Source organism: Fusarium odoratissimum (genome assembly GCF_000260195.1).
Source record: "Fusarium odoratissimum NRRL 54006 unplaced genomic scaffold supercont1.38, whole genome shotgun sequence".
Lineage (NCBI taxonomy): Eukaryota > Fungi > Ascomycota > Sordariomycetes > Hypocreales > Nectriaceae > Fusarium > Fusarium odoratissimum.
Window position 1 is genome coordinate 212,477 of NW_022158721.1, and position 12,015 is coordinate 224,491.

Genomic DNA, 12,015 nt, shown 5'->3' on the forward strand with positions numbered 1-12,015 from the left:
ACTCACCTGTTCGGATGAGTATTGCATTTTCATAATTAAATGATTCTTTTTACTCACATACAGCACCTCCGTCTGCCTCCCCTTGTGGTATAAGAAGACACGAGCCTCACCAGCGTCCGCCAGCTATACTGACAGAAATAGAATACCCATGCCGACCTGTACAGGATTATCCCCGCTGCCCCTGCCGGTCTTTTTGACACGATGTTCTGAACCCCGTTTCGATACCCCTAGAGGGGCGTGAGCGTGGGGTTTCAATCCAGGCTGACACTGTGCTGAGTGCACATCGCACCAGCCATGAGAACCCGGAGCAATTAGATCACCCAAGCCCAAACCAGCCACTGTGGAGCGGTACATCCATGTATTACATTTGTACTGTACGGAGTATCCTCTCCCCATGAAGGTGACATCATAGAGGACGAGTTGGGTTTGTGGAGGTGCTGGACCCTACTGATACCCCGAAATCCATAAGAAACAGCCCGATCCCAAGATCTTCCATGTTTCATCAAGATCGCCATACCACAACGCCATGTGCTATTCACTCACATCATCCTATCTTATTCCCTGTCCCGCTTCACCGGGTCAGCCGGTACAGTTGAAAGCTCGATGTCAAGGCCGTCGCTGTCCGCAACAACGTCCCTCCCGCCCAGAAGTCGGCTCATCATCAAGATCACCCGTAACAAGACCAGAACACAAACAGGCACATCTAAAAGTAAGTGACACTTACCAAGACTATATATGTTTACTTACAGAACCAGCATGGCGTCCAGTCATCTGAATGCGTTGGCCATCCGCTCGGCGATGTCAATGTCTTCCAAACATCGGCTATAGCGTCTACATTATCCAACGAGACGAAATCTTCTCATAGTACATGCCACGCCGATGCGCCATGCCATCTACATAACGATCAGAAACCGCTGCATAGTTCGCAACACACAAGCACACAACAGGGGATTATCAGCCAGTGTCAAGATCTAGGAGTATCACACAAGAGGAGCAGACGGAAGAGTTACCAGTTAAGACAATGCCACCAACACCGACAGGACATGTGGCACTGGCAGGAAAATGCCCTGCCGACCAAAGTGTCTTGCACATCCTGCCATACTAACACGACGCCACAATGGCGTGAGGGCCCGTCAGGACCTCGAACGCTGTGCAATTTCTGTGGTCTAATATATGCGAAACGACAACAGAAACACCACGCCGGAGCGTCAAGTCACTGCTTTAGCTCCGACTAGAGCACAAATGTCCACAAGAGATTCGCTTTAAGAAATGCAGTGGTGTGATTGCGAGCTCTTGGGGACTGTGTTATGTATCAACTTTTACGATTGTATGTCTGTTTAAGCAAGGGAGCAAAAGAAAAGGAAAGGAAAGGAGTTTCCGGGTCTCTTTACGCATATGAGTTATCAAAAGGCAACAATAATAATACATGTAGTACACGAATAATTACTATAGCTTCTCAGTTACATACCTTGGAATTAGGCACAAGAAGATAAAAACTTCAAAATCTTGTGAATATAGAGACTTGAACAGTGCGACAAACAGACAGCGAGGTCTCCATATTTCTCAAGGGTCTAGGGGTCCAAAAGGGTTCTAGGGTCCATGCGTCTCAGGGTCTCACGAAAGACACTAGCCAGGGAATGTGATCCACCTGGACCAACCAGACAAGCGACAGCGACGGAGAGGGCTCCGGAACCTTGGCTTTACTCCAGGGGGGCCTCGTCTCCTTTGGATTTATGAGCTCTGGATGACGAAATGGCTTTCTGTGGTTTGCTTCGCTGTACTGCATTATGACCCCCCAACAAATAGGGTAAGGGGAAGGAAACCAGGTTTTTCTGTGCCCTGAACTTTGACTGTAGCGCGAGCCGGAGGGTAGCTCCGGGTGCGGAACAGGCCACATTTACCTATGACACAGCGTGCGTTGTCCCTGAACAGAGACTAACTTGAACAATCAGTTTTTTTCTCTTTTGTATTAGGCAGCTGGATGGGCCGTGGTATTTTGGCGAATTCCTGTAGTAACTGAGAAGAATTGTCACCATGGTCGGATGGGATTTTGACGGAAAGACCATGGACGGACGCGCTCGGCAAACGCGGGAGTCTCCTTCAGCTCAACGTCTTTTGGTGTCCCTGGGCCAACGTTCTAGACCGTCAAAAGACTCTACCTACGGCCCGGGCCCAGGCTCTCTGCTCATCCTTTCCGGCATAGTGCATCTTCATCCACGGCCAGTAATCTCTTGTAATGCTCCCTTAGCTTCCGTCGTGGTGGCGACACATCCAATGATAACAGGAGAAGCTTTCCGATTGACTGTTGCTTAATTCTTCCCTTGGGCTTTTTTCCCGCGCCTTTGCCTCCCCTCAGTTTGACGACGAGTTTGATGCCTATCGTCAATCCAACAGGACAATGTCGGGCGCCAGGGACCCTCATATGTCTGAAGACAGGCGTGAGAATGAGACTTCTCGGTACGTCTTCTTATCGCAGCCTGTTCATGTACACGCCATTGCGGTACTTACCATGACTTCGCAGGTACGATGAGTTGCTGCGCACAACATGTAGGCCTCTCAGCCAGATCAGTGCTGCGGGGCCTGAAAAGTCGCCGGATTCTGTCCTCACGGGTCTCGCACAGTTGGCAACTTGTCAGACGAAAACAGAGCGCTCGCTTGTATCGCTGTTTGACAAGACTAGGCAGTACATAGTCGCGGAAGCAACACCTTCCACGTCACTCATAAACAGCCCATCGTTGGACAACAGCGACGAAGAACTCTTGCTCTGCGGGACGTATATCCCCCGCACCGATGGGGTCTGTCACTACACCCTACGCGCTGCTGAGGAGTCATTGGATACTCCTACATCGCAAGAGCTGCCGGTCATCGCCGTCCAGGATCTGGCCAAAGACCCGAGGTTCGCAGCCAGCCCATACTGCCGCCCTGGCAGCATCGCCAGGTTCTACGCCGCCGTGCCTATACGGTCTCCTCGGGGCATCAACATTGGAGTCTTGTGCGTCATGAACTCTACGCCTGGTGGGGTCTGGGAAGAGAAACACTCAAATGTCCTTCGAGGGCTGTCGCAAACAATTATGGATCACCTCGAGGGCAATCGAATAAAGCATTCCTTAAAACGCAGCACGGCGATGAGCCTTGGGCTTCAGAGGTTCACTGAGAGGGGTTTGACTTCACGCAAGGGTTCACTTCAAGATTTGCATCCCGGTGCAGAGCATCAAGCAAGTGGAGACCAAACGCAATACAATGATGGGCATGCACCGCTGGAGATTCCTAACTACCAAAGCCAGGAACACACGCTATCAAATCCATTTCTCATAGCAGCAACTGTTATTAAAGAGGCTCTCCACGCAGATTACTGCGCCTTTTTCAGAGGAGATTCTCGGGATCTCCCTCTAGTCCACTCACCCGAAACAGCAACTCAGTACGACTTCTCCCTCGATGGGTCATGTCAAACTCCACGCGTTTACAGCAGTGCGAGTATAAACGAAACCCCCACTGCCAAATTCCAACCGCCTTGCCAATTACTCGGATCCTCCAAAGACCTCGGTTCAAGCTCCACTCAAGACGTCAACAACATTTCACAAGCGCTTCTTTCTCACATGCTTCGACGATACCCTGAAGGTTACATATTTGACTTTGATTCACAAGCTCAGCGATCATTCACCGATAATACGGGACACTTTGGCTCAGGTTTTAGCCAACCAGAGCAGCAGCCATCACAACAGAATGCTCCTCCAAGAAGCGACCATGAAAGCTATGAGAAGCGGGAATTACAGGAAGCCTTCAACGGAGCCCGATATGTAGCTTTCATCCCTATATGGGACCCCCTCAAAGGCTTACTTTCCATCGGCGGGTTTGCTTGGTCAAGGGCACCTCGACGTGAGTCCGACAGAGACGGAGAACTGCCGTTCTTCAGGGCCCTCGGAATACTGGCGGCATCAGAGGCCTTCCAGATAGAAACCCTGGCGGCCGACAAGGCCAAGTCAGACGTTCTAGGTTCTATATCTCACGAACTACGCTCGCCGCTCCACGGAATTACGCTAGGCCTCGAACTGCTCAATGACTCTGGGTTGGGTGCAGCGCAGCAGAACATCGCTCACCTGATTGGGACATGCTGTCGTACTATGCTCGACACCACAGAGCATTTACTGGATTTCACCAAGGTGAATCAGTCGATGCGATCAGATACCACGAACGACGACAGCTTAGAAAGATCCAAGCTGGGCATTGTCCCCCCGAACAGGGAGCAAACCGTGAACAAAACGGTCCGCCTGGACCAGATCGCCGAAGATGTAGTGGAGAGTGTTTATGCTGGCCACAGCTATCAGCACGCATCGATCGCTCACATATTCAGTCCCTCCAAGAGCAGAACGAGCACCGATGTTGGAGCCATGCGACGAATGGACTCCATAGAAGCCGCTGAAGCAAAAGCCATCGACCAGAGGAACCAACCTCAAGACGGTGTGGTTACCATCTTTTTACTCTACGACCCGACGCTCTCTTGGAGCTTCCAAACGCGGGCCGGTGCGATCCGTCGGATTATCATGAACCTCCTCGGGAACTCACTAAAGTACACCTCTCAAGGCTTCATCAAGGTCTCGATGGCACAATCTCAGCCACAAGGTGCTTTGAGCGGCGAACGCATGATCGAACTAGCAGTTGAAGATACAGGCCGGGGAATCAGCGAGGACTTCCTTCGGAACAACATCTTCAAGCCTTTCTCTCAAGAGGACCAATTATCTACCGGAGCGGGGCTGGGGCTCAGTTTTGTCCAAAGGATCACGTATCAGCTTGGCGGCACGATATCCATCAACAGTCAAGTTGACGTTGGCACCAAAGTCACGGTGTCGATACCCATGCTCCCAGGCACAAGCTCTCCAGCATCCGAGTTCGCGGTCTATCAACAGAGCCCATGCCACGGTCTACGCGCCAGACTGGCCGCCCTACCTCAAAGCCTCGAAGCTACACATCATGGGTCTATGACCTCCAGAGCTTTGATGAACGAGCTGTGCTTCGAGCATCTAGGTATGGTACCAGACGCGCTGTCAGAGGTGGAACGGCTAGCTCCCGATGTCGTTATCGTGCAGGATAATTCAGCGAGCAACCTTTCAGAACTAGCACAATCATGGCCCGATGCACCAGTGCTGGTGGTGTGCAACAACGCACTTGTCGTTCAACGATATGAGTCAGCACAGGTATCAACTGGACGCACGAGATTATGCGACTATGTTGCCCAACCGTGAGCCATCTTGATTTGTAAAATGCTCAATTTCGCTAACTGGATCTCAGCCTCACTCCGAACAAGCTAGAAAGGGCAGTGTCCAGAGCCATCACCTTCTGGGCCGAGATAGAAGACAACCCACATACCCCGGGAACAATACCACTACCAACGCCCTCAGACATGGTATCATGTAGCCAACCACCAACCCCTGCCGTAGAGAGCCCCCTGGGCGGCCTCGTCCCAGCGCAAGACTACTTCCAGACCCCACAGTTCCTCCTAGTAGAAGATAACCCCATAAACCTCAAGATGCTAACTCACTCTATGAGGAAACTCCAAAAGCCATACCGCACCGCAGTAAACGGGCAGGAAGCGGTGAATGCGTACAAAGAGACGCCGGGGCAGTTCAAGTATGTACTCATGGATATATCGATGCCAGTGATGGACGGCCTAGAGGCTACGCGTCAGATACGAGCGTTTGAGCTATACAATGGAATCGCTGCCTCCAAGATCATAGCTATAACGGGGCTTGGGTCTGAGAGTACGCGGGAGGAAGCAACAAGAAGCGGTGTTGACGTTTTTATTACAAAACCTGTCAAGTTGCGTGAGCTGGAAGTAGTTATTAATAGTTGAGGAGGAGATTTGCTACACAAGTGACATTTTCCAGGAATTTGCCTAGGCTAACTCGACAGAATAGGAGGGGAACACCAAGATATGTTCTAACTTGTGTTACCAGCGACCTCGGCGACCTTCAAAGACTCAACATTGAGCATATAAAACTCAGATAGATGATGCAGTCATGAACTGCAAGTATCGTAGAAATATGACAAGGCTTGCACTGTGTAATGAAGCTCTAGCCGCGCTGCAGGTCTAAGTCAAATCTGCCTATAAAGCCTCGCGTGCATGACACATATGTTATCGCGTCTTGAAGCGTGCCACTGTCGGGTAGATACCAAGTTACGATGACCAAGATAAAGCATAAACAATTCAATGGATAAAAGGTTGACTTGCCACGGAATACCAACACTTCAGTGCTGAAGCCGTGTTGGGCGGCCGCAGAGTTGATACTCAATGCGGGAGGCCGACCAACACAACGTGAACGACCAATAGGCGCCGCTGGTACAAAACAAACAGTGTCCGAGAGAAAAAGCCTTCCATGAATACTCTTTGTTGAATGGGGCTGGTGGGAAACACCATCGTTTGCCATGCCACTTTAAATAATCCTGTTTTATTTAGGGAGCCTCTCAGGGCAGCATTTTGTCGTGCAAACGGCCGGTGATAAGTTGCGGGCGGCGCTTTGCATTTCCCCGATGTTACAGCTGTTTGACAGTGACAAGTGACCGCCATTTTCGTTGGCACTGGCACACCTGCGAGCGGCAGTGCGTGATGTTTACTTTTCGTCATTCATGCAAGCTGCTGCACCCCTCTCTTTTCCTCGCCATCTCCTCTCTCTGGTATCTCCCCTCTCATCTCTTCCTTCCAAGATTCTCATTCCTTCCTTCTCATCCCAGCCTCACTGACACACTCGACACAACCAGCATCAGCTAAGTTGAGCGGCCAAGCTTCGACTCCCGGGCAACATCAACGGTAACCAACTCACGACCCAGAAACAGCCAGCGATTGATCCATCATGCCAGGCAAGAGAGGAAAGAAGCCGCCCCGCTCGTGGTCCATGTTCCCCGATCTCCACGACCAAGTCGCCGACAAACTTGAGGAAGACCAGCTCGACTACACCTTCTTCGAAACAGACGAGGATCTCGGCGCCATCCGTACCTACGACACCAATATCATCGGGCGGTTCGTATGCCACAACAATAAATGTGACTCTCGCGGCTGGAAGAGCATGGTCGTTGCCATCACGATCCGCGAGTACTCCCGCAACCGCTACAATGTCCGCGTGTACCACCAGCGATGCATTGAATGCAACCACCTGAGCAAGCCGAAGCTCAAAGAAGAGACCTATGTCGACAGAGTCACATACCGCATCAAGAAGTGGAACGGAGTTGAGGTCGAGAAACCCAAGTACTCTGACAAGTCCAAGGCGCCTCACGAGGAAGATCACTGCGAGGGATGCAAGAACGGACACTGCAGGAGAGGAAAGCAGAACAACGAGGGCGACATGTATTTCGCTTGAGCTGGCGGTGACTTGGCGGTAGACGTTGGGTTTGGACAAGCAAGACATCTACGATATGGCATGTCCGACAATACCTGTAGCTAAGATCAAGTTTGCCAACTTCAATTGATCGGACCAACTCTTGAATCATTTACGATTCCCAGTGACATCGCATGAGGCGCACTTTAAGCATAGACCAAGAACAATTGAAGGGCTGTTGGCGACACAGAAAAATATTCCATCCAGATTGTGAGTGGGGATTCCATTATCTGTAGCAGTTCACTCGACTTCACCAGCATAACTTTACAACGAAACAAGTATAGGGAAGGCCATATCATTTCAATTCAGATTTTACAGTCGCATCAATGTTTTCACAAATGAGCCCCGGCCAGTCTCCCCTCCCAATTTGCCCAGCCCTGACTTTGACCCCGCAACCAACCCAGCAGCCCAGATCGTCAGTCAACCACGACACATTCTCTACAGCCAACAGAACCAGCAAAATAAAGGCACAGTAGATGGTGGAAAGGGCAAAAAAACATACAACAGCGGGGATTCGCTGGTCGTCACCGACCCAACTACTAATCCGCCCCTTGCGGGCTTGACTATGGGAGAGCGGACGGGATCCCGTATTCTACTGCAGGTATGGTCGTATGTGACAGAGTGTGCTGCCGTTGGGACTCAAGAGCACGGACAGATAGTCCTCTGCAGCCCTCCTAGGAGACAAGTATATCACCAATCACAGAGAACCATAGCAACATGATATACCTGCACCCCATCCCCAAGGTCCTTACAATACTCAACATCCTGTCTTCCTGGGTGCTCTTCACAGAAATGTTCCTGATCACGGCACCAGATTTCTCCTTCACATCATTCTTATACTAACAGTCCTCATCCTGCGCCTTGATATCATACGTACCATGGTGAGATTGTATATCTCGCAGAGCGTCGGTTGAAAAGGTAGCAATGGGGACATCGGCTGGATCTCAAACCTCGGGGGTACCGGTATAAAGAGCTTTGTTTTCGTGTTTGCCTTTCTTTTGCCTTCTTACTGTCTGGCCTATACTGCTGTATCACTTGGAACATTCACCTCTGGCAAGAATCTATCCCTTTTGAGCGACTTCACAACACAGGGCAAGTGTAGCTATATCATGTGCGAGTTTATTAGCCTAAATATCTCTATGAGATAGAGAGAACGGCCCTCTTGATACGAATTCGCTAAATTAAGGACTTGTCCAGTGAAACAAGGCAAATCACTGTCGGACCACGGCTGCATGCTTCCCTACAAAGCTAAGCTTTCTTCGCCGCTTTCGCAGCCTCTTTCTTCTTTGCCACACAAGCCTCACAGTCCTCGGTTACAACTTTGAGAGAATAATATCGTAAGGGACATGTTTTGGGACTTCCTTTGCCCTCTCCAGATTCTTCCACCTCATGCTTAGTCTCTGGGGTTTTGCAACTACGGACATATGTAACGTCCCTGATCTTGCACATGATTGTGTTTTGTCGTCTTTGTCGTTGTTCTTTGGGTTGGGTGGTTGGTACTTGGTTGTTGGTAGCACTCATGCTTGAGGAGTCGCTTTTTCTGTCGGAAGAGCGGGTTTATGTAGTGAGATTCATTTCTCCTGCTCAGTCACTAGTTCAATCACAGTCCCACAGGCTTGAGGTGGTATGATGTTAAGGTGCGGTTTTTGCATTGATTGTCGTTGAGTGTTGAATGTTCTCTGTGACCGAAGCATCACTCACTGTACTTAGCCCATCGATCCGACTCACGCAAACCAATAACATTATATCAAGCCTGGGAGTTTCAGAGTTACAGCAGTCGTTTCGTAGTGAAGCTCTACTCATCTAACCTACTGACCTCATGAGCTAGGTGTACTTAGCGACGGATTGCCCTTTATAAAGGAGCTTACACGCTTGATGCTTCATAGGTCACGTTGATTGCGAAAGATTTAGTCACATAGATCTTACAGGCTGTGAGAAATGAAGGGTTTTGATTATACCTTGTGGTTCTTTGTTATTTAAAGGTATCTCTTTGTAAACAGCAAGGCTTCCGGCACTTAACAACCTCTACTCCCTTACTTGCGTCGGTATGCGTTTCTCGCCGGGTCCTCAATATCTCTGTATCTGTAAGTTTGCATGTCGGCAATCCATGCATTTATATGGTTGCAATATATGTCTTCCTTCTCTGAGCTGAGGGCAAGCACCCAAGTCTTGGTCTTTTAGCTTGAGCTGGTTTGCTAGGTGGCAACGTTCCCATTGTGTTTCCGTCCCTCTATATTCGCAATGGCATATCTTGATAATCTTATCTGGCCAGCACATGATCGTTGTATGCTGGGTAAGCGGTCAGATGTTGTTCCTTCTCGTGGGAGTTGATGTGTTGTGCTTGGGGATTGATGTTAGTGAACGGTCTGTTGGTGGCCAGTGATATGTGTTTTATACACCAAACTGGTCTTCACTTTCTTATTCACTGTTTAAGAGATTCTACTCACAATCACACAGTGGTGTGCATTCACGTATTGCTATCGCAATGGTTGTCTGGAAGGTTAACTGTTTGTGATTCCTCAAGGTTGAAATCTATTACTGCGATTCACTTTTGCTGTCGCCGGATAACATATCAGGTGTCCGAGATACTGAGAAACCAGTTACCGATTCTTTCCAATACTGATCTTCATTATCTTTTATTTTTATTCTTTCTTAGTTCACCTGGGCTTCTGTCAATTGCCCTTAATGAATAGTTCTTTGCTGCTGGGCTGAGATACTTCAGAGTCAATTTGATCGAGATCAGTTAGATACATATAATTACTCCTAGAGGAGACTCTAATTACCGATGCTCGATTTTGTTCCCGAAGACCGTAAAACAACCTCGAGGAAAACCCTGGAGGCATATGTCCGTGTGAACAGGGTTGTTATTAGCGACCTGCGCTAACTAGGGGCCTATCACCTCTACACTGTTGATCATAACACTATCCCATATGTCCTGTATGACCTGGGACAAACTCATGACCCTGTCCCTTGCGTCGTCTTTTGCTTAGCCTTCTTGAATTTCATGCATTCCCATGGAATGGTATTAGTTGGTCCCCTTTGAAAGGCAGGGCACTTCCCCAATTTCGCAAGATTCTTGCCTTTTGAGCAGGTCTTCCATTCTGCTGGGAATATGCATATAGCGCCGCATGCGCACTTTCCATCCTGCGGATACATAATGCATATGATGATTATGTAGTCTCTCTAGCGGCTAGCGTCTTGAAATTCTAACCGATTTCCTTAATGTTGTATATTTGTAATTATGGTGGAGGAAGATTAGTCAAGAAGAAGCTACATATTTTATACTTTGCAAAGTGGTTGCTCTATCTGGCCATGGAGTCCATAAATCTGGCTCACAGTTCCTTGAAGGTACTATCTATGTAGATCCTCATCATAATTATATCTGAATGGCTAGAGAGAGGGTAGTTGTTAAATGTAAACCGTCATCACACTGCTTCTGCTTCCGTCTGCTCCTTGCAATTCGGCAATCGACTGATTTACACTCCGTGATTATGACAGTTTGACGTTCTGTACACTTGGAGCAATCTTCAAGTCCTTCAGTCTTTGCTTTATCGCATGCGATTCATTTATCAGACTCGTTTCAGTTGCCGCAAGCTTAAAGTTTCTGCATATCTGAGCGAAGGCCGTGTGACATTCATGGCGTGCTGGATTCGAGCGATATATCACTGCTTGTTGGCACAGCCAAACACATTGATCAGGGCAGATGTCCAGAGTTTACTGGTCGTTGGTAAAGCAAGGGGCGTTGACTCAGCACGGGGTGTCATATAGCTGACGAGGAGCTGAAGTGAAGCTGGGTGCATTCTTTGCACGATTAGGTTCATCGCGAATCGGAACACTTATCATTTTACACGGTTTCGAGCTGTAAATAATAGTATGCCGTTCGAACTCCTCAAAGCTCCGGACTTTTGAACATCAGTGGGTCCAACCTGAACAAGTGACATGGGCTTGATCACCGACCGCATCAGCCGGCACGGGAAAGGCTCCGACAGCGCAATTAAACGCTGAACATCGATCTTTAAGGCTGAGGGAACAAGTTTGTTCCCATATACGGCTATCTGTCAGTTCGGGTCATCCTTAATTAAACCCTGGCGGTTAGTCATGAACTAATCCACTGCGATGGGACTTACGCTAGTGATCGGAACTCACCCGCGGCAGCCACTGTCAAGTCAATACTCTGAACACACTGAAGTCAACGTCAACCTCGAAATTGACAACTGCTCACTGTGCAAGGTAAGCATATGACTTGTAATAAGCCACGTGTTGATGTTCGTACATGCGCTTTATCATGATCTGATCAGACTGTCAATTGTAGAATTCTTACCAACACGGTTGATGACGAAGCCTCAATCCACCAATAATCTCCCATAATACGAGATGTCGACATGAACTGATCGAGCAAACCCCTGAAACACTCTAGGCAACTCTATCCGAGTGCGAACGATGCATAGCCTTGTAGGGTAAAGCGACCCCCCTCAGCCTCAATCAAAGGTCCCAGATTATTCCCAAACGCGACTGGAGTTGGTGCCCGCGGACGCCCGACGGAATGAATCAAGCCATGACTAGCCAATCACGACCGCGCTAGCGTCACCATCCATGAACAAGGGCCACGACGACCAACGGAAAAAGACTAGCTGATTGGCTAAACAAC

At 49.1% G+C, this 12,015-nt stretch overlaps 3 protein-coding genes and 1 non-coding gene across 6 annotated transcripts; 2 read left to right on the forward strand and 2 right to left on the reverse strand.

Moving 5' to 3' along the window:
• The first annotated feature begins 2,256 nt into the window (after positions 1–2,256).
• Positions 2,257–6,108, forward strand: FOIG_14115 (uncharacterized protein). Of its 3 annotated transcripts, XM_031215317.1 has the most exons (3): positions 2,257–2,457; positions 2,522–5,236; positions 5,287–6,108. In XM_031215317.1, exons 1-3 carry the CDS (start codon positions 2,399–2,401, stop codon positions 5,846–5,848), a joined length of 3,336 nt encoding a protein of 1,111 aa, XP_031055035.1. In that variant the 5' UTR covers positions 2,257–2,398; the 3' UTR covers positions 5,849–6,108. The 3 variants fall into 3 exon arrangements, with proteins under 3 accessions (XP_031055035.1, XP_031055036.1, XP_031055037.1); XM_031215318.1 differs by having other exon boundaries at positions 2,257–5,236; XM_031215319.1 differs by having other exon boundaries at positions 2,522–6,007.
• Positions 6,109–6,819: 711 nt separating this feature from the next.
• Positions 6,820–7,465, forward strand: FOIG_14116 (uncharacterized protein). The gene has a single exon (XM_031215320.1). The coding sequence runs from the start codon at positions 6,846–6,848 to the stop codon at positions 7,347–7,349; it is 504 nt and encodes a 167-aa protein (XP_031055038.1). The 5' UTR covers positions 6,820–6,845; the 3' UTR covers positions 7,350–7,465.
• Positions 7,466–7,862: 397 nt separating this feature from the next.
• On the reverse strand, positions 7,863–7,978 carry FOIG_14117. The gene has a single exon (XR_004093459.1). It is a non-coding gene; the product is annotated as a 5S ribosomal RNA (ribosomal RNA).
• A 637-nt stretch (positions 7,979–8,615) lies between these two features.
• On the reverse strand, positions 8,616–8,888 carry FOIG_14118 (uncharacterized protein; the record flags this gene model as incomplete). Its single annotated transcript, XM_031215321.1, has 1 exon — positions 8,616–8,888. The coding sequence occupies one exon, from the start codon at positions 8,886–8,888 to the stop codon at positions 8,616–8,618; it is 273 nt and encodes a 90-aa protein (XP_031055039.1).
• Positions 8,889–12,015: the final 3,127 nt, after the last annotated feature.